This window comes from Phalacrocorax carbo, chromosome 6, assembly GCF_963921805.1.
Source record: "Phalacrocorax carbo chromosome 6, bPhaCar2.1, whole genome shotgun sequence".
NCBI classification, from domain to species: Eukaryota; Metazoa; Chordata; class Aves; order Suliformes; family Phalacrocoracidae; genus Phalacrocorax; species Phalacrocorax carbo.
The window spans coordinates 13,835,758-13,858,872 of NC_087518.1; the positions used below are offsets into that span (position 1 = coordinate 13,835,758).

Here is a 23,115-nt window from a genome sequence, read left to right on the forward strand (position 1 = left end):
AAAGGTAGGATGTTCCACATGGCTGCTGAGCACTGAATGTTTTACCTCCTCCCAGCTATGTGTGGCCTGAGATGGGCATGGGGGTGTGATGTAGTATGGCCTTAGAATAGACATAGCAAGGACAAGGCTGCCCACAGCAGTAGCAAAGTCTAGAGAGCTGGAGATAGGCAAGTCCTTAGTTCTGTCTTCATCTGGTTCCAGGTAGATTTACTGGGATGTTCCCCAGGGTTAAAACCTTTGAAGGAAATACCCACATTGCAGCTGTTTCTGTCAACTCTGAGACCTAATATTAGAAGAGCTGGCAAATGCTGTGTGAGCCCTGCCATTGAGCTTCAAGGTGTTATCCTTTCTGTCCTTGATAAGGGACTTTCTCCATTGTTCTGCCATTACAACTTGGGCTTAACCTGCAGTTTCTGACCTTAAGAGCAGACATTGAAGGCAGTGCCAAGTTTATATGCTGATGTTATAACAGAGGCAGAGATCAAAAGTGATTCAAGACAGGGGTGAAACAGTTCCTCTGAAACACTGTTGGGTACATGACTGCATTTCTGTAATTAAGGTCTTCTGTCTATGATGATAAATTTTAAGAAACATAGTATTTGTCAGCAAAATAGAAATCCTAAACTTAGAGAATTTCTCTAGAAGATAGTATTTATGTAGCTATTTTTCTTAGTGGTTTGATCCTCTAAGAAGTGTATACAGAAATCTAAAGGGGAAGTTGACTTTGAAAACTTCTCCCAGTATAATAGTTTTTCTGGCAAGAAGGCAGGAATGGGCTTTATGGGACACTAATATCTCTATATAAGTTCATTTTCACGAAATCTAAAAAAGCTGAAGTAGCAAAACACTGTAAAATTGTACTGTTGAGAGGAGGGGGAAAAAAAGAAAAAAGGGGGGACATACAGGATTTTTTTTTTCTCTGCTTTGCTGCAGTGTTTATATTGAGTTTGGCAGCAACTTTATCACCAGTGCAGTTTTGCTAACCAAGCTAAATGTGCAGCACCAAATCTTTCTAAGGCAGAAAATCGAACTGTTCCCGCTGCTAAGTGTGCGTCTCCTCTATGGCACACAGTTAATTTGACATTGGTGCGTTCTAAGCTCATTGGGAGATGCCTGAAATCAGTAAAACTGCAAGCTTGTTCAATCAATCATCCGCTTGCCTTCATTTTGCTCTGTGGCTGTCATGACTTTTCACCCAGGCATGGTGCTGCTTTTATCTCTCTTTTCAGGTCCTGAAGTCTCAGGCTTACCTGCCATCAAGAGACCCCTCAGGACACTTCCTTATGGCAGTCGACCACTGTTTCTCTATTAAGGGTCAAGGCACGGTGATGACAGGGACTATTCTTTCTGGCTCTGTTAGCCTTGGTGACAATGTGGAGATTCCTGCCCTGAAGGTGAGTCTCTCATTTTCACTCCCCCCAGTTTTCCTGATAGACACACTCAACAAAGAAGCAAGTGTTCTTTTCCAATCTGAAATTATTCTATTATTTTCAGTGTCTATTTTTTTCTAGTACTCTACTATAAGCAAGCTTACAATAGGAGGAGACAGAGATTTTTAAATAAGGCAGCCAGTAAAGTTACTTGCCCAATTTTAGTTGAATGAAGAGGAGAAGACTGACCTAGATTAGTGTGTTGAACTTTCGAATTCAGAAAAGCAATGTGGGCATGTTTCCAAGATAGGACATGCCCAAGGACTGAACAAGGTTTGAGTGATTTTACTTTCATTTGTGGCAATATGCTGTGGTGAGAAGGCTTGCAAAAGAATCTGGCTAGGTTGGTTTCTGGAGAAGCGAAGGAAGAGACAATACTAGGGCACTGAAATGCTTGATGCACATTCTCTTTCTTTGTTGGACCTTTAATTGGTGTCAGCATGTTCTGGGAGAACTGCTGGGATGCAGTATGTGGCTTGCTGCTGTTGGGCTTTATAGAGAGCCTGTAGAAAGTCAAGAGGCCTTTCAGTGGCCTTTTGAACTGGTTAGCTGTTGTTACTATTTTATTTCCTTCAAATGTATTAATCTTTTAAAAGGAAGTAAGGTTACTTTATGCTTGGAACAGGTAAAGACTATTTCACAGGTGCTGATTTGGACTGATCTGACTTTTCCTTTGTATTAATTACCCAAAATGAGTCAAGACTTGAGGAGTGTTTTGCAGTTGCCACTTGAAGTGGACGTGGCCAGTTACACCCTGAGAGTAGGCAGCTTTCGGCTGAACAAGCCTGGATGGGACTCTTCTGGTGCTGTCAGTATTATCATCAAGTCATGTTACTATAAGCGCCTAATCCTTTCATCGAGCGAACATGCTGCTTTCTCATTTTTGCCTGTACTTTGTGGGCAAGTGAAGGACGGAGGGAGGCATTCTGACTTCACCTGAAATATTTAACTGATAGCTGACAATTAACTTTTGGTCAACCTCTTCTGTGATACCTGTGACCATCTAGTTTATATTGTATTGTCATCTGCATAGAAGTGATGTGCAAGTTACATACCCCATCATGCCTGCCTTCCTAGTAGTGCCCACATTCTCATCTGCAGCATGCAGCCTGTTCTGGGAGCCATGCTTGTAATTCCTGCAGGGAATATGCTTTGCTGGGATTGTAGCTCTGGTTTCAACAACTTTTGCTTTTCCCTTACCAGAGTTCCTTCCCTTTTCTGTTGTGCCCTGCTTGCTGTCCTGCGCCTGCCTGCACAAGGGGTCCAAGGAGGGACAAGTAATTAAGAGTGCCGGCTGAGTGATGGCTCCTGCCCAACAAGGGTCTCACATAGCTGAGTTAGCTGCTTTCCTTTTGGCATAGCACTGGCCAAAATTCCTGTCACTTTATGCTCTGGAAGATGGGGGTGAGACAGGCAGAGTAATTATGTCTTGCAAAGAAAGAATGCGTAACTAGATTATATCTGTAAGTGACTGCTTAGCTCTTCAAGTGTAATCCAATAATGTTTTGGAGAAATATGTTTAGGAACTAGCGCCTGTTCTTTTAGAATCTGTATAGAAAATAATATTTCAGCTGGAAGGGATGTACAATGATCATCTAGTCCAACTGCCTGATCTCTTCAGGGCTAACCAAAAGTTAAAGCATGTTATTAAGGCCATTGTCCAAATGGCTCTTAAACACTGACAGGCTTGGGGTATTGGCCACCTTTCTAGGAAGCCTTTTCCACTGTCTGACCACCCTCTCTGTGAAGAAATGCTTCCTAATGTCAAGTCTGCCAAGGGAAAATGTCAAAATTATAATGAATAACTGCATATTGCGAGTGGGTATTTAAGAAGACAGTAGGAAAGACTTTTAAGTGGGACCTCAAAAGATGCTTTCTTCCCAAGTGACTGGGGGAGCAGTGAAGTGAAAGGCAAGTTAGGCAGATAGACAGGTCATTGACAAAGAGAAGCCAGATCACTTGGCTTTTATGGCATTAGCAACTGCCCTCAAAGTTTTATTTTCAGTTGCTTTTTATGAATTAGTCCTTCTACTGCCTTGTATGAAATAGATGTGTCCATACCTCTGAGTGATAATAGTAGTGGGCAGAGTTTTGCATTTGCTTTTTGCCACTAGCATCTTGTGAATATTTGTGTTCATATTGTACAGGTATGGAAACCAAGGCACAATAAAAGGAAGCAACTTTTATAAGCTTGAGTTGTGTGTTGTACTTACCCCTGCTAGCATCGTGCAGAGCTGGGTTAGGATACCTATAAAAGGTCAAACCTTTCTCAGGCCTACAAGGTAATGGAGGAAGCACATTTCACAACACTTTGTGGTTTATGACTCTCTATGACCTTTTTTTGCCCTGACCCTATGGTAACTGAGATTGACAGCTGGTGCCCACTGGGCATTTAGGGACATTACAAACCAGCTGCTTTTTAAATTTGAGGAACCCTCTCACCAAATGAAGTGGCATCATCTTCCAGTTCTACTAATGGACTTCGACATCTTTGACCGCTTGAACCTGCACAAAGGAGGGACACAGCAATTAAAAATAAACAGTGACATTCTCAAACACCCATGCTTGCTCTGATTGAGGCTGAGAGCACCAGCAGTGCATGGATTCCTTTATGCTGTTGCCTATGTAAATTGCCATCTGGGGTTGATTATCCATACAGCAAAAAGAAAAATTATATATATGTGTCGGCAAAAAGCTTTGACACAGCAAACAGTTCGCTATCCAATTGAGTTAGTACTATTTGCTCACTAGCACTTGAAATCTACCTTGAAGAGCATGAACCTAGGATTTCTGCAGCAAAAACGTAGTATTGGCAGAATTCTGAATGTTCTTTAAGATTATTTCAATGGTCTTTCAATCTCTACAGTCTTCCAGTTTATAAACTGTAACAACTCATGATATTCTTATTTCTGCTTTTAAAAGTTCCTAGAGTTTGAATAGTAAGGATTTTAAAAATATAGATTAATTTTATTTTACTGATAGGTTTGGGGATAATCACTTCAAAATACTGATCTAAGTATATTTTGTGTAGTGAATTTAGTTTAAATGAGCATGATTGTAAAATTGTAGTGCTGCTGTGTCTGTTTGAGCATGCTTTAATTGAAAAAGGAAGGCATTTTTTTTCTAGTGGGGGAAAATTATCTTCACCTTCCTTATCCAGGTGAAAAAAAATCATGCTAGTTTAAGAACAGCAGCAACTTAGAAGGTCAATGAGAAACAGGTGGGAACCAGGACTTTTGTTCTTATTGGTTCCCTGAAAACAACAACAAAGAAAACCACCCCACAACAACAACAACAAAAATATCCTTGTGTGAAAAGTAATGCATGGTATGTGGTCTTCCTTCTGCCCAGTGTTAGTGATTCTAGCTTTGGATTGCACAGTTGCAAGCACATTAGAAATTCTGGAAGATTGAGTGAAACAGGTGATAACATGTTAATATTCATTTAAGGATGTTTTGCAGCACAATAAATGTTCCAGGTTGGTTAATAAGAATCACTCTCTGTCTTAAGAGTTGTGAAGGATCATAGAAGAGGTCAAGTCTGAATTGAATGAGGGGGCAGAGATAGATGTACACAGTTAAAGGATATAAATCTGCTCATCCTGAAAGTGTTGACTCAGCATTGCCTTACCTGTGATCAAGTGCTACAGGTATATAGCAGCCACAAAGGATGTCCGTGGCAGCCAAGTACAAAGACCACTGTTGCTTTTTTTTCAGAGCTTGTGAGAACTAGAAACTTTTCTTCTTGTTTTATAGTCAAGTTCCTCTCTGTTCTGTTTAATGTAATTATTGACAAATGTTAGAGCAAGTTAATGCAGGCTGAATGGCTGGTGGATAACAACTTCACTGCAGCATATATAAAAGTACAGTAGGCTGCCATTTTGTACTGGATTTTGTTAGGAGTTCATGAGTGCCTTGAAGGTTGAGTAGCTGCGTTACTGGTAAATCGTTATGTTGATGGTTATCTGTAGGGGTTCATGTGGGGAATTTTGTGTGCTGAAGCTGAATAATGTATCTGGTGTAGTATTGTACAAAGTTATTTTTTATGTAGTAAAGCATGTGGACACCCAATATGGGACTGACTTTGGGAGGTGCCTCTTCAGGCATCATCAGATGTTTGATCTGCTAGGTGTGGTTGAGCTGTTATCATTAAAGGGGAAGAGGAATGTTCATACCAGGTCCAACCTTCACTGTCCCTGAGGTTTGCAGTATACAATTGCCATTATTAATGTTAAGCATTTTGATCTTAAAAGTGTGTTCATGAAATGCTTCTCTTGTTGGAGAGTAGTCATCCAGGTGTTTCAGTACTCTGATATACTTTCAAGAGGTCACCAAGAGGTGACACCAAGGTGGCTTTCAAGAGGACATCAAATATAAAAAAATATGAGAAGCTTGCTTCTGTTTATCTCAAGTCTCCTAGTAAATGAGAGTGTCAATTTAAACCAGTAGTAGATTGTGTCTTGGCAAGGGCATATTTGCTGTCAAATTATATTGGCTTTATGAACTTTTAAGAAGCATCATTTATAAGTGCGATGCTGAGAAGCTTCATATACTTCCACCATATGAAAAGAGATATTTTTTTTTAAGCTTCTCTGTGGGCTAGATAACCTTTGCCTGTTTTTTGGCAAACATTCTGTAGTTATTATGGCTCATCCAACAAAAAATTCTCCAGTGTCTGATATAATAACCCAAATGGTATTTGCAAGACTATTTCCTTGAAACCACTCTTCAAATTATAACAGATAATCTGCTTTTGCCCACAAGTACTTCAGCGTATCTGATGTCCCAAGACCTCTGATTAGTGAGCTTTAGTATATAAATGTAGTAAGAACTAATTTCAATGTATTTAAGGACTTTTTGCACAATTGTAGAGTTGCACGGTTGAGTCTTGTCAGAGAACATTTAAATCTCAGAAAACGAAGTTGGATCAAACACTGCCAAAATGGATCATGAAGACACTTTCACGTGGACTTGCATCATGAAATCTTAAATACGCCTTTAGCACTTTGATTTTACATTCTTTGGTTGTTGTAATATACCCCTTCAAATTTCAGGATGCCTTGACTGGTTTTTGCACTGCAAATAGATAGAACCTTGCTAAATTTTCTGAGAGTGTGTCTGTATGCTGTTTCTACATCTGTTTTTTTCCAGTGGTTCTTGGATTTTTCTTGCCCAGTATTGACACAAACACAGCCTTTAAAATTCTGTGTTTCAGCTGCCATGGAAGAAGTCTAGTTTGCCTTGAACACTTCCTTTTCATTGAAATGACATAAAGGAGGGCAGTTCAGAAGATTGAGGCAGGGGAGAATCAATTAAATGTAGCTCGTAAATCATGAAAAGGCAGTTCATAATACATATTAAAATATGTGGGTGACAAATACAAAAATCTTAAATCCTAAATCAATAAATTAAACATATACACATAATGTTATACATGAGGTTTAATTCAGTAAAAGTATTGAATGGTTTCTTTAATTGTCTGCCACTTCTAAAGCGTGGGTTGTGTTTTTTGAAGATTTCCCCCTTTCCTAGAAAACATCAGTGTGAATCCTTCTGGTTTTGCATCTGCTGTGGCATTTACTTGAAAGCAAAACATGCAGGATTTGGCTTCCACTGGGAAGTATTCCGCTTAAAACATTTAGAATATTATCAGTTGTTTTGAAAGAATTAAACTCCTCAGCACAGTTCTTTGTGGTTAAGTAAAGGATTAAAGACCTGATCCAGTGCCTGTGGAATGAAATTTAGATCTGGCAATAAAAACTTCTTAAATCTTTTTGGCTCGATCTCTTGAGAGAATAAGAGTAGCAGATGCTGAGCTCTTTTTAAAGATCAGTTCCCTCATTTTCAATGTATGGTTTTGTAACTTTTTACTGTGTGTTTTTTTGTTTTGTTTTTTATTTCTGTTAACAAAAAAAAAAAAACAAAAACAAAACAAAAACAAACCAAAACCAACACCCACCCCTTCAAAAAAACCTAAGACCCCAAAGAACAGAATCCAGTTTGATTTTTTGTTAAAAAAAATTCTAGTTAACCTTAGACTTTAAAAAGACTCATGAATAAAAACACTTAAGAGATTTCTATGTTGCTATTCTTTCTCTACCTGTTTCTGAAGTACAGTATTTAGTTCATATAGCTTACATTTTTTTATTGTGTCATGTAGGTACAGTAAAAAGAGGGAGCAAGATCAGGAATTTGTGTGTTAAGGTTTGTTTTATTCAGGACTGGGGATAAGACATAATAGAGAGAGAGATGGAAATATATCGGGGCAGGGGGTTAATTTTTTTTTTCCTACTTGGTCTGAACAGAAGGGAAGGAAGCCAGGGGGAGAGCAGCCAACCTGAGCAGTGCTAATCCAAACCATACACTGTATTTTTGGAGCTTGTATGTCTAATGTGATCTCTGTAGGCAGAAAAGTGGCCTAGTTGGTGCTGGCCAATTAACTCTTCAAATACTAAAATTCATCTGCAGCTTTTCTTGGAGGTCTTGGATGTACCCAGTGCTCCCTGCCGGCTAGAGACAGTTGGGATACAGATTGCCTTCTAATGGATTACAAAAATCACCCAAAGTATACAAGTTTTTTCCTAGAGTGGATCTGAAAAGGGAGAGATTTGTGTGTGATTTCTGCATTGCTTCTATCCACTTAAACCATATTTAAATGACTCTTTGGGATCCAGACTCTGCATGGAAGTGCAGCATTGCTGGAAACAGTACTGTTCTCCAAGGTAGACTTTAACTTCTCTAGTATTTCTGTGACACTGATTCCTTTTTCAGGATTTTCTGCAATGCTGACTGGTTGTGGTTAATGCATGACATAATTTGAAGTGTGTATTTTGTGCTATTGCCACACAGATAATTTTGCCTTAATAGTTAGAAAGTGCATAGAGTTGTTATTGCTTATGAACTGGTATGCTGTTCAATGGGGTTCAAAATGAAAAAATAATATAGGAACATCTCGACTCTGAGTACAATGAAAACACTGTGTGAGATGAATGTCCTATTTTTTAATACAATGACTGATTTTCTTAGATAAATCATTACATTTTTTCTGTTCAGATCTCAATAAATCATTTATCTCATGAGAACTGTTAAAAAGTGACAGTAAGTTGTTACAGAAATACAAAGTGGGAAAGAAACTGAGCTGAAGAACAGGGAACCAATGGACTAACAGGAAAATTATACAGGAGTTGTTGTTCTGAGGTTGGTCTTGGCACTGAAGTGTAATAGTTTCACTAGTGACTGCACTTTACCTAGGCATTCTCCCCACTAGCGTGCCACATTAGTGTGGCCCTCCCAACTAATGTAGGCTGCTGGCAGATGTGACTCCCATGTGTAGTCTATGATGCTCAGTATTCTGTAGCTTTTTGGGAATTGCCAATGTACTGAATTGCTGGATCTGATGGAAAAGTTCAGTATCCTGGTACAAAAGAGTGCCACAATTGAAGAAGTGGAATATGTTCTTGTATGTTAGGGAGCAATTTGGCTTCAGTATGGCAACATACTTAAGGATAAACAAATATGTAGGTTTGTGACTCTGAAACAAAGTTGAAAAGAAACCCAAACATACAGTAAGCTATTAAGATGACACCTGACACTTAGATTTATTTCTATGACTTTAACTTACCTCATCTGCTCATTCTACTTTTTCTCCTTCCTATCTCCATCTTTCTCCATCTCTATCTTCTTTTCCTGTCTCAAAGTTTGCTCTTCAAAGTGATGTTTTCCATTACACCATAGACTGGAGAAACGGTTTTCTCCCTCCTTTTTCTTAGCTGTGGTTGCAATCTTCAGTAACAATGCAGTTGTGTGTACTTCCTTTCCCTTCCCCTCAAGTACATATTGGCTTGAAGTCTCTGGTGCTTGAAACTAGTATCAGTCAGGGTTAGATGAGAAGCCTTGGGATGGCATTTTTGAACTTGTTTCCATAGGATGAAGCTAAGGTGGGTCCGATGAGAGAAAGGACAAGACCTGACAAACATTGAGTGGTGTTATGCTCTCAAGGGCAGTTTCTGAAGATGAGTCAGCAGGTTCTGATACCTCCTCTACAGGGTATGCCAGCTATTGATTTCCTAGGGCTAAATGTCTTGCATTTGTAGTTTGAAAAGGAATCCTGAAGCCATCTAAAGTGGGTACTCTAAGCAATGGTCCTGTAAGCTGCGTACAAGAGGAGAAAGGACAACTTGAGCCACATCTGGGGTGCAACTGAGCAAAAACATGCATGTTATCCTGGACTTATTTGGTAACATATTTCCTGTTGAACAGTTGCTGCACCAGTGATCAAGTATTGCGTTCTTGGGTTTGTGTACTCTGGGGTTCACAATTAGTTTGAAACTAAGTTAATGGACATTGCTATAGTAATAACAAAACTTTCATCCAAATGCCTTTTTGTTTAAACTTTATGGTAACTTTTTAAAGCAAAGGATGACTGGTTTGTGTTTGCATAACTTGTTTGCTTAAGCATTGCTGCTGCCAGGTCATTAACTTTATTTTTATTTCTTTTAATTTATCAGGTAGATTTGTTCTCAATCCAATTCAATTGAAAACAGACCCACATGCACGTATACATACCGTTTGAGCAGGAATCTTACTGGAATTCTTGAATAGTAATTGGAAAGGTAACCTCCTACATGGTAAACATAGCTTTCACGTTGCTGTGAATGTAACTTTAGTATAAGTAGGCTTAGATAGGGCAGTGAGTAACTATCATGTTTTAAATATTTAAGTTCAAGTGCTGGAGGCTTTGGCAAAATTTCAGTAACCAGAGTGAAGGAACGGATGTCACTTTTTAATCTTCCTTGGTCATCCATATACAGTACAAGTCCTCATTTGATAAGGCTTTTAAGAAGCAGAACAATTCAGCAAGTGCTGCATTAACGAAGCTATTATAAAGTTCTGCTCAGGTCTGGGCATGCACAAAAAAGGATCTGAATATTGAAAATGTTATTTAACTGAGGCTGTTGGAGGTAAACTTTTCAATTTGACCAAAAGATGGGAGAGTGTGGACCAGTGCATAAGTGCCCAGGAATCTATAACCAGGCTGTTACCAGAATACTTTCTTGAAGTATATTACTAAAACATCACAGAAAGCCCACTGGATTTTGTGCCTTGTACCACGTGTTCCTGAGATGACCCCATTTACAAAACTAATTTTTAATCTTTGTTACTACTATGAAAATCACATGAGAATTGGCTTTGCTCTTTAAATGTTTGTTGAGCTCATCACCTGAATTTGTTGTCATGTGCCATGTCTTGTTGAAACTAAATGCAATATATATCTCTTCACTAGAGTGTTCCCATAACTTCATATTACAATAGCTGGTGCAGTTTGACATGAAAGAAGTAGTAATACTATAGAGAGCCAATATTTACAGCGTCAGCTGGAATAATGTAATTACGTAAGCTTCCCAGATAACACTGTGGTGAACATGGTACAAATGCCTAGATACAGGTTTTCATTTGCAACTGCCTGAAATGAAAACTGCAACTCCCAGGCTCTTCATGGTTGTAAAGATTATCTTGAAAGCATATGCCATAAAATGCACTTGGCTTCTCTTTTTTTCGCCTAATGAATAAATAATCAGGAATAAATGTTTCATGCTTTAGAAATCACAATGAAAGGTCAAATAGCCTTTACAAAGAGTCACTGTAGCTAACAGATCTTTAAATGCTTAAGTTGTAGACTTAAAAACTATCAGGCCTTTGTGAAAGTTAGATTTAGTAATTGACCTGTCTTCTGTCTAGGCAACCTGGTTTTTAAGATATATTCTATATATAGGGTGGGTAATAGATTTTTGTAAAAGGGTGGCAGAGATGTCCTTACTTGTTTTTCAGTTTAGGCGGAAGAAATAAACCATGAGAATGGATTAACTCATTGAAAGCAATGACCCTGTTATATACGCAGACATTTTATTTTTTTTTCCAACAGAAAAGAGAGAGAGGTTCTGAAAATTATTTGGAAGCTTGTTTATCACAAGTTTTGTGTGAGGCTTCAGAATCTCTTAAAGTTTTTCTGCTCTTTCTCAGTATTCATTTAACCACTCTGGTTTTGTTTTCTTAATTTCAGTTACTATGTTGTAGTTGCTCTTTCTTAATTTTATATTAATTATATAATTAATTCCAATAGACTTTTATGCTTACCATCCCTAGAAGAGGTGGTCTGATGTGCAACACCTAGTACGTAGGACTGCAACAAGGTAAATGGTGGCTTAGGGAAAACATATGTGGTATTTTAAATCAGTTCAGTTCTGAAATATGGGTGTTATTTATGTGGTATTTTCTTTGCCTAGTTGAAGGTGTTGATCCTGCTTGTGGAAGTTCATTGACAATAATTTGAAGTCTTCAGGAAGTGAGGAATATGCAGGTACACCACAAACACTCAAAACAAAACCACAGAAAAGATGATTGTGAGGGGAAACTAGAAAATATGTATTTTTAGTAAAGACTGAAATAAATGCCAATGAAACTAAAATAAATGCCCAGTGTTTGGCCTTGAGTCAACACAAAGCAACACCAGTTAGTTTAGTCTAAATGCAAAGAAGTATAGAGAACTTTGTAAAAATAAAATAAAATGCAAAAATCCCACCCTGGACTACTTTGCTTTGAGTTTTAGGAGAGAATTGGAGTGATTGAATAAAAGCAATATTTTGTACAACATGTGTGTTTATTTCAAATGTTCCTTTTCTACTGTTGATGTGATGCTCTTGTTTGGGGAGAAACAGTTGTTTGTACAAAACGTATTAATAATGTGGCAAGGACCCCAAAATTGATGCTTCATTCCAGTCTTGTCAAAGGCTACTTGATTGCTTGGGCTTTAGAGGAGGTTAAGTGTCTTAGCCAGAGTGTAGATCTTTAATCTCTGATGGGTGGAGGTGGAGGAAGTTCTCCAAGGTGGTGATAGACTGGAGTCGCAGCTGGCTCTGAGCCCTCCCATGAGTCTTTATGTGAGCCTGAGATGCTACATAAGGTTGAAGTTCAACATAATTTATTCTAATGTGTTAATATGTCAGGTATGCGGTTCCCTAAATAGTGGGGAAAATGGTGGAAATCTCCAATTTGGTATAAGTCATGATGTGTCTGCTTTTCCTTCTTGCAGCTAGTGCTAACAAATTAGTCAAAAGTTCTAAGTTACATTCATAGTCAAATACTTTTTTTCTACTACAGAATGTTAAAAATATTTTCAAGTCTTTCTTAACTTGTGTCCTTGCTTTGTTTTCCTCTTCACTTTTACCACCCATCCATCCTATCTGTTCAGGTTGTTGAACTTCTGTTTTTCAATCCGCTTTCCAGGTGTGCAATATGTGCAGACAACACATAAATGGTTGTCTTCCCTGAAATCACAGGCTCTATTCTGGCTTTTAGAGAGGCTTTTAAAGATATTTTAAAATCTGTGGGAGGGAAATCTTTGCAAACTTCAGGTTTACTGTTGGGAATAGAGGTAATAAGAGTAACAAGAATATGTTTAGGGAAGACAGTTGTGGCTTCAGTAGCATCTGCCTCTTCAAAACATGTATATGCTGGACTGATTTGGTGGACTACCAGAAACACTGAGGATTTTTTTTTTTGTTAAAGGGATGTTTTTGGCAGGCAGCTAAGCAGTATTTTTTAAAAAAATTGATGCTAATTTTCTAGAAAAAAACCATACAAATGTGAAGATAAAGGTTCTATTAACTTTTTCTTTTCAGGGCATTTTTGGTTTTTCCTTTGCACAAGCTTCCTGATTTGTTTTTTTGATTAGTAAAAGCAAAAGCCTGACAAATTCAGTTTGTGGGTGTGGTGGCTTTTTTGTTTTGGTTTGTGGGTTTTTTTGTTGTTTGGTTTTTTTTAATGTTATTCTAATTCTGCTCTATGAAGATTGCATGAAGGTAATTAATATTGGCAAGATGTTTTAGAGATTCATATGTGAGAAGAGAGATGGGCAAAGCAATTTTTGTGTCTGACTTAAAGGGGGGGAAGAAAGAAAAGTTAACATTAGGGCATAGTTTTGTGGTTATGGTGTGACTCACAAGAAAGTCTTGGGCCATCTGACATGTACATTACAAACAGTTGTAAAAACATACCATTAGATATCCACAATGTGTAGTGGGCTGAGTTAATGTTATTTTGAATCCATAATGTTAAAGTTGGCACAGTGAGTATAACTCCACCAGTCAAACATTGCACTACTGCTTTTTGTTTTACATCACATTGTTGTCCCTGATGGACAAGGTCCTTTCTGATCAGCTCAGCAGTGAAGTTTTAATCCTGCCTTTTATTTGTTCAGTGACATCTAGCTATGCTGGCACCAGCTAGGGCTTTTTACTTGAGTCAGGATTTAGATAGACTTCAACAGAGAGAATACAGTGATACAATTAGAATTTTTATAATTATGCAGAGTGTTTTACAATATGCGTGCTTGTTTTCTTGCTGTTTTCCTGTATATGGAAAAACAAGTTTGCAGAAGGTTATATTTCTGTTTAAATGTGATTATATTTTTAAGTTTTCTGTAATGTCTCACTAAATCACAAACTCTGTGGTGATAACTTTCCTCAGTGTGAACCGTTGCATAAGTATAGTTTTGAATGCATTGGACCTATACCTATATCTGAGCATGACGATGTAGAAATGAGTCTTGTATCTTCCTAATGCTTCATATACTGTTAAAATTTCTTGGGAACCTGTTCAGAATTTGAATTTGTGGTGTTTCCAGTTTTTAAAAGTAAAGGCTTTTGTAATGGATTCATTAGTTTCAGTCTCAGCTGTGAAGGAGACATCATAAACATTTAATAGATTTTTGGAAGCTTTCTGGAAAATATAGTATCTGTGGTATATGCCATATGCAAGAGAGTTTTTTTATATTTTCATTTCAGAAAGGTGTGGGGGGTTTTTTTCTTACAAAGGTATGAAGATGAGCTTTTTGCCACACCTTTGAGAGTAAGCTTTAGGGTCTGATTCAGATTCTGTTTCGTCGTAGCTTTCTGTGTTTATTTCCCCCTCAAAAATAATTTATTCAATCTATCATTTTTTACCTGTGTTTGTAAGTCAAATATTAAGACTTTAGTAGGTTGATATAGAAGCTATGAATGGCATTTAAAAAGTAATTTTCACCATGCATAGCAGTTATAACGAGGGATTTGGTCTGAGAGGTTGACCATGTCTCCTATGCAGATAACGAGAGGAGAGTACTTTTCAGAGAGCACAGAGAGTTGGCACAGGAAGTCCTGAAAGCCAGGTGTGTTGGCGTTTTTGTGGGGAGGGTTTTTGTTAGATTTTTTTTTTCCTAACACAGGTACTGAAAGTTAAGGTCATAAAGGAAAACAGATTGTCAGAGATGCTGATTATCCCAGTTAACAGTCAAATAATTTGCAGCCATGAGAGCTCAGTGTTCATGTAAATCAGACTGGTTTTATTTAATTATAGATTTAGTTGTTTAACTGTAAAAAATGGCCAGTGAAGTACTGTAACTGTTTTTTTTTAATTTTTGGGTCTAAGACTTTCCCCTGCTATATTTATAGAGCACATTAGATGCATTTCTCATATGCAGTTTTTTATGTGGAAATTCTATCTAGTTTAAGTTTGTACCACTCTGATAATGATCAGAATTCTGCAATAATGAAAAATAAATCAGAACTGGAATAGGCAAATATTGGGGCTTTTGAGTCTTCAGAGTAATTTTTTATTGTGTTTTTGTTCATAAATACAGCAAGCTTTAGTTTCCGTGAAGCAGACATCTTAGTGAAAATGGGATAAGCTGAAACCAGCACAGGCAGGTGCTGAACAAATGTCTCCAATGAGCTCTCACAAGGATTGTGTTATAGATCTTCAATTCTTTTTATTAGTCGGCTTGGAATCTCACTTCTCAGATTTGGACTTAATTGCTGGGTGAATCTGTGACATAAACATCCAGATCTATACCTGTTGCTTAAATACAATTCCAGCCAGACTTCCAAGTAGAGTTTACCCCTTGTACATCCCAGAATCACTCAGGTACCTTCTCCTCAGAGGTGGTACATTGTTGCTTGAAGATAATTTTAACCAACAAAATTACTAGAGCACACACCTGGGGTATTTAGTTATGTGTTTTGAACCATACCTAGAGGTTCACACATGGACTTAAGTGTTCCAAAAGTATGAATGTATTCAGCCTCGTCAATTATTTTTAATATTAAAAGTCAGCAGATGGAGCCAAAGGCTTGTAGAAAAATTACTTGTGCTGAATGTCTATTCAACCACAAAGCCTACTAAGTTTAACTAATAATGTTTCTACTGAAATTTATAACAGCAAAGCTATTTATTTGCTGCTAAACCTCATACTAGCATCCCTTTCTCATTCCCATCTCTGTGCAGAGTGAGAACTCACCCTTTCATATACTGGGGAGTCTACGATGACTAAAAAGCATAAAATTTGAGAGGGAACCTGATTTTCTTTGTAGATTTACATCTGTGGAAGGCTTTCTGCAGCATTGTTCACCACTTTATCAGAAAAAAATGGTGTGATATTTTGTCAATATTTTTACTTCTACAAGCACAGTAATTGGAATCCACTATTGAGGGTTAGACTGGAATCCATTACAACCTCATTTTCATTATTGCACAGTTGGTAAGGTACTGGGGTTTCATGTTTTTCTTCTGAAGCAACTGAAATAAGCCTTTGCCTTAGATAACATGTCAGACTTGATATTCTAATAGACTGACCCTATGCTTTTGTTAAATATTAACATGGTTTGGGAATTTTAAATAGTATCTGTAGAAAAATAAGAGAGTGGAATGTTTTCCAAGCAGTGTGCACTTACCCCGCTTTAATAAAATAAATTTAAAAAAACCTAAATGCAATAAGTGATACCCACCTTTTGCAGGAAAAGGGAAAAAAAAACTGTCATAGTTACAAAATGTGATATCCAAAGGGGATGCAAGAAATTATGATGCAGACGGAACAGAGAATATTCCAATGGTACAGTATTGGCTTGGTTTTTAGTAAAGACACGAGAATAAAGATGTTAAGTGACTAATGGCAGCCATTTTGTCTATTAAACTATTTTAAAAAAATTTCTCTAAATCTAATCTTGAAGGATTATGAAATGTACATGTTACACATAGAATGTATAGTAAGTGGTATATAAATGTATGCTTAAGTATTGAATGCATTTTTTCCCCCCTCACTTTTGTTTTACTGATTCTTGAATCTAGGTCTCTCTAGTTTGGAGCAAGCATCTACTTAAAGTGACTTTGGAAACTTGGTTTACTGGCCAAGTTAAAAGCTTTTCATACTTCTCTGTTTATCTTTGGTCTCATTTGTGTTTAAATTATCTTTCCCCCACTCCTCCTGTTGAAAGACAATGATAAAACTTCAAGTAGTTGTACTACTTTGCTGACTTGATTTCCTCTAATCAACATTGGCTGTAGTAGCCAGTTTCCAACGTTGACATTTTTCTTTTGAATAATACGATCAGTTCTTGGTTTCAGATTCACTCCTGACTTGCTGTAGGTTTTTCTAGTCAGATGTTTTTCTTCCTAAATAAAGGTGCCCAATCACTTCCAATAAAACTATATTTTCTTTGCAAGCTATTTGAATTGTGCCAAAAAAAATCATAAAATACAGAACTGGAGGATGCATTCTGAATTATATCTTGGAACAATCTCCTAAAATTGCAAGTAAGCAAATCCTGCAGTGTCACTGTGATGAGTATCTTCTATATATATTTTTTTCTGTTGAAGAATATTAATGCATCTTTTAGAATAAAGAGAATATAAACTTTTGACATAGGAATACAGTGCTTTTTGCTATACTTAAGAGACTTCTGGATATACAGTTGAAGTTCAGCATTGATTTGCACTGAGATAAATGCCGATATCCTCTGCATAACGTTGCACTTAAAGATGAGGGCAAATGTTGTTTTGGTTTTTGAGAGAAGAATGTTTTGGCTAATGAAGAACAGTCGGTAGATGTGATGGCCAGTACAGTGGGGTCTCCTTAGCAGTGGCACTGTACAAAAAGCAGTGGTAACTCCCTGGTGTTACAAAGGTGCATGTTTTCAATTGCAAGTTGTTACCTTTGTCTCCCTCTAAAATGCTCTTCTGATACTAGGTATCTTTCCTAAATTTTAGTAATAAGCAATAAGCAAACATAATTTGGTATTTTTAAATTTTGTACATATTTCTTTCTCAGATGTCTACCTCCGTAGTGTGTGTGGGTTGTCCTTGGGCATTTCTTAATCATTTTAAATTGAGAAGGTGCATGCAATTACAACATATATAATGTATCAAGTGAGAAAGTCATGATGCAGTTTTGTGCTATCGAAGAAGTGCATAATCCCCCAATATTTTGGGGGAATAGGAGCAGTGAGAGCTAGTGACTACAGTGAAAAATCTACAAATGAGGAAACCTGGTCACGAAGTACTTCTAAAAAATCTGATGGAACTTTTGAAACTACACTGGCAAAAAAAAAATCCTAAACAATATAGTGATTAAGGAAGAGATTTTGCCTTGGTGGATAGGCTAGGTCAGCTTCTTTTGGACTGGATCTAGTCATCTCAAAGAATTCCTTGTGCCCTGTGCACTTTGGATTACATGCAACTTCGTTTTAAAAAGAAAAGGTTCTAGCTTTCAAGACTGTGAGGGAGTAACAGTTGCAGTTTTCCAGTCTCGACTGCAGACAGAGCAGAGATGTGTGAAATCTTCCAGTCTTGGAATGTTAATTTAGAAGCCTAATTGTGGTACTTTGAAATGTCATTGGCCATTTCAGCGAAGGTTGTCTCAGCAGGTGTGACTCGGCATGCAACAGCTGTGGCACCCAAAGGATAGGAAGTGGAAGATCCTGCAAGGAAGGAAATCTAGCGGAAGATATATACATAGAAAAAAAAAAGAGAGAAACAAAAGGCAAGAAAAGCTGGTTTTGGTGCGCTACAATACTGTATAAAGTATTCAAAGACTGTTCTTTGCTGTGTGAAATACCTTTACATGCTGGCATTAACAGTCCACTCTTCTTCAGTAGGCTTCAGGTTGCCCTCCTTACTTCTACCAAGCTTTCATCGTTGGTGATCTGCCATCAGATATTTTTGTGTAACGGCTCTGTGCTGTCTTGTCTGTTAGCAATGCATGCTGCAACCTCAGTGCGCCTATTTTTAAGGTCCCTTCATGGCCACATTTAGCTTGCTTTTAAAAGACCCATAATGGATTAAAATTACTTTTAAATTGACAGCTGTTTTCCATCTCTTCCTGACTGATGACCATTTCCTTTATTGTTGGAATATAAACTCCCAGAGCTGATCTTCCTTGAATTTTTTTTGAAAATATTTTGACAGAGTGAATCCTAAAACAAATCAGTAAATCAAAGCACCAACAAAGCCAAAGTTTGTTCGTAGTTTATCATTAATATTTTGGTAAACATCACATTAGCCAAGGGAATAGTGTTGAGCATTCAGTGTGCCTCAGTGGTACTTGCACATCTCTGCACGATGGGCTTGTTCCCTTTCTGGAGTTGCAGTAGGTTTTCCATGTCTCAGGTTTCTATTAGAGGTGTCAGTGATACTTGATACTGGAAAATGAGGCTACTTGTTTTAAACGAGAAATGAATTTGTACAGATGTTCAGAAATACTGAAATATGTTGATACTGGTTGAAATTTGTTTGCATCTTGATGAGAGATTAAATATGTTGGTACAACTGCCACTAAAAAGAGGGGATGTGTGTAAAATGTAGAAATATTTAGTCACCTGATGATGGTTGAGAGGTTTACAGAAATAGAAAGTGTGTTTAGAGATAATAGTTTGGAGTTCTGTTGTCTGAATACAGCTCCTTGCTGTCATTGACAGAATATACTGGGTAGGCTTGCAGCATGTATCAGGAATTACTTCTTTTATAACCAAGCCCAGGGTTTTTTTCAAATTGGACAGCTCTTCCACAGCAAGTTAACAAATCCTTGAGAGGCAAAGAAGTCAAGTCTGTCAATTGTAAATGCTTGTTGTATCAGAGGTGAGGGACCCTTTTCATGAGTTAATCAAAAAGACCTATGCAAACAAGCACAAGGATTTTTTTCCTCAGTCAGTCACTGCAGTTACAGAGCCTGACATTGTTAGGTGAACCTTCGTGATCTCACAGGCTACTGCATACTCTTGTGTGCCAGACCCCTCTTAATAAAAATGTGGGGCAGTGGATACACAAATTCATAGCAGCTGTCACAGCTGGGCTGTGGTGAAGTTTGGTCAAGACCCTTTGAACTTTTTATTTCACACTAATCCCACTTAGTGTGATCAATATATGGACCTCCAGCTCCTAGGTCTGTTAATTAGGTGTCAAGTGTTGGGTTGGCTGGTGTCAGGCTGTAAAATACAAACACAGAAGAGACGATCAGTGAGGAAGTGAAGTGTTTATTGTCTGAATGTATAAGAGCATTGGTTCTGAGAAGTTGCCTTCCTAGTCAGAGATGTCCTTAGGGATCTTGAGAGTCTTTTGTTTCTTTCAGTAAGGTAAATGTATAGTTAAATCAGCATTTTAGTATGGTTGGGGGCTGCAGAATAATGTAAAAGATCCAATTTTACTAATAATTTGATGTTGGAGTAACTATTTCCTTACATTCCACCTGCCCCGCCCCCCCTTCCGCCCTTTTTCCCCCCTGTTAATTGATCTGGTAACTATTTGCATTGGGATTTTTAAGATGGGAGTCCTTTTTTTGCATATGTACATCTAAAATGAAGCTGCTAAGACTTTACCAATATTTATTTTAACTTGTGCTTTGTAGCATTCAGGGAATAGACAGGATAGCTTAGATCTTCATTTCCCCATCTCAAAGAATCTCAGGAGTTTTTTGAACTCCCCCATCTTTAGTTCTCCATCATTCAGGGAAGGGAAAATATGTAGAATAATATTTCAGCTTTCGTACATTTTTGGATTCCTTTATTTCAGTCTTCTAGTGACAGAAAGCACTGGGGAGTTGTGAGTAGTTTGTTTCATCTCCTTTGAAGAAAACCTTAAATTTATAATCCCAGATCAGACCTTTCCTATAACTCACGCAACTCATCCTGTTAACTGTTTTAATATATGGCACCGCTATTTCATTAAACAACATCCAGGAATAATTAGTTCAGCAACGATGCCTCAGAACAAAAGCCCTTGATTTCGTTTAACTTTATAAGTTGGTCTCTTTTGATCTGCAAGAACACATCTGGGGCCTTTAAGAAAGAAGAAAGAAAAATATTAAATGTTTAGTAAGGCCGTTGGTGAAGGTTTCAAAGCATAGTAACCCTTTGGTACCAGGATGTAGCTCAGAGGCAAAAAAGTGTGAATTTCTTATTTCATAAGATATCAGCATCTCTATGTGGTAAATGCTGTTTTTGCTTGCTGATGACCACTATGTTTTGGCTCTATTTCCAGTTTGAAAAGATGCAGTCTCTTTATTCTTTCCTCAATTTTTCTCCTCCAGTTTTCTTCCCTTTCGCCCCTTTTGTTCCCCCAGCTGTATGTGAATGGATGAATTGGAATCATTACTGTAAACATGACTTTTTTTTACCATGTATCTGTGCATTAGAATTTGGTTTTGCTATATCAACCTTTGCACTGTACTACTTTGTTCCTTTAATAGCTTAGTATTATTTGCCGAGATGGTAGGAATTAATCCATTTGTTCTTTACTCTAGACTCAACTGCTGAGATTTGTGAAATATACAGTGCAGAGGATATAAATTTACTGGTCTAATCTTAATCACTCTTACTGACTTATATTAGAAATTGCTTACTAGTTGAACTCTCTTAAAATTTGTCACCAAGAAAATCCTACCTCAATGAAAATATCTGTAAACATTTGTATACTAGTTGTTTTTATCTCATAAAAAGGATTATTGTGAAAAGCACTTGTCTGATAGTAATTAATTCCTTTTTCTTCTCTTCTCACAGCAGTGGTGGCCTTGTTTTGATTGTAATTGGTACAAGGAATTTACTAGGAGTAGTAGTGTATCATTTGATCTGTACTGATGTACGTACTTTGTTTGCATGGCACTAGAGTGTTGTTGTGTTTATATTCCAACTATTTCCTAGAAAATGTACAAACCGTCATGATTAATGTCAACATTTGTTACCGCTAATGAAGCCTACTAGATCTCTCAGTAATTATTCATCACCTTTTTTTCATTTTGTATAAATCATGGCTTCTATTAATGACCTTATTTTAGAGAAGGTACAAGAGAATTTTGTTCACAAGAAAGAAATGAGTGAATGAACTCTGTTCTTGTTTTTCCCCTCGACCTGTCAAAATAGAAGCAAAAAAAGCTGAAAATATTATTTTTCATTACAGGTTTTGTTTTCAAATGCAGCTTTATGTTTGCTCTGTGTTTGTTTTCCTTAGTGAGCCTTTAACTCCAAGGTTATGACCCAATAATGACCTCCTTTTTCCACTCTCAATTGCTTTTGACCTACTCCATTAAATAAAAAGAAATAACCTAACAGAAGGGTAACCAGATCACTGCTACCACACCAAGGAAACAGGCAGGCTTTGGGATGCTCTTCTTTAATCTCTCTATCCACAGTGCCTTCATTTTAATTTGCAAAATTGAACCCAGATCGAGAGCAGTAAAGCCTGAATACAGTAAATATTCATGCCTCAGTGATCTAGAGTGGCTCCATTACATTTCAGAGATTGGGAGAATTACCTTTTGGATTATGTATATTCATGGGCTGATTTTTATTTGAGATATAATATTACTCACATTGGACTACATGTCGCACATCTACCAAAACCAGCCTTTTCACAAAGCTCCAAATGTTCTTTACATGTAAAAGTTTTACTTTACCCTATAGTTTCCTCCCTTTTATGCTTTTCAAAGACTGGTAGTAAACAAATTTCTTTTAAAGAAGAAGAAAAAAATCCCAGTAGAAGTTCTTCTATAAAACCTTCAACCCTGTGTTTACTGTGATATATTCTTTTGCATGTGACTTTGAAGTCTTCAGATAAAAGTAGTATTATTGTTCTAAACCTAAATCTATTTGGAAAAAAGAATTCAGTTCATTCTGTTGGAAGAAGAAAATTCCAGACAGCTTTTCTTTAACCTATTGTTTTGCATTGGTTTTGACTACTTCTTTTTGGACTTTGTCTTTGAAAAATGTTTTATTAAAATATTTTTGATAAGTTGCAGAAATTTTAATTGGTATGTAAATGTTAAGCTTATTCTGTGCCATAATTTTACTATGGGTCTGATGTTCTCTGTCTCGATACTTGCTCGCTAAACTCACTGGCATTATACTATGCTTTTACAACGTGTACTTTGTCATCTATAGTGATAGATGGCACAAGCAGTACCACTTAATTTAAGGATACTTGACATCTTAAGATTCCTTTTCTGGTTACAGAAAGGCTATGAGAGATTTTAGTCATTTGGAGATGAAAGGATATATAGTAGGTGTCAGGCTTCTGCTTCTTTCCGCACATCCTTGCAGAGTGGGGATCTATTCCCTGCCTATAGCCCCAAGCGTCCAACCTATATGGCTGTTATGCTCTTTTGGCCAGACTGATGAAAGGGGATGTGGGTCTTCCCCTGTGTGAATAAATTCGTCCAAATCTAAGAGGCAGTGCAGAGAGAAAATAAAGGTGCAGTGGGGCTTAGTGGTCTTGGTGTTCCCCTTGTGAATCCCAGGTAGAGGAGGAGATACAAGGGGTGGAAGGCAAAGAGTGTATTAAGAACATGTAATTACTGGGAAATACTGCAGGGGCAAATCATGCTTGACAAG

The 23,115-nt window shown here is 37.4% G+C and overlaps 1 protein-coding gene across 2 annotated transcripts in view; it reads left to right on the forward strand.

Moving 5' to 3' along the window:
• The window catches only part of EEFSEC (eukaryotic elongation factor, selenocysteine-tRNA specific), a 129,015-nt gene that overhangs the window by 37,978 nt on the left and 67,922 nt on the right, over positions 1-23,115 (forward strand). For both annotated transcript variants that reach the window (XM_064453771.1, XM_064453772.1), the window contains exon 4: positions 1,230-1,394. In XM_064453771.1, the coding sequence (XP_064309841.1) occupies positions 1,230-1,394 (165 nt within the window). The remainder of the gene's footprint in view (positions 1-1,229; positions 1,395-23,115) is intronic.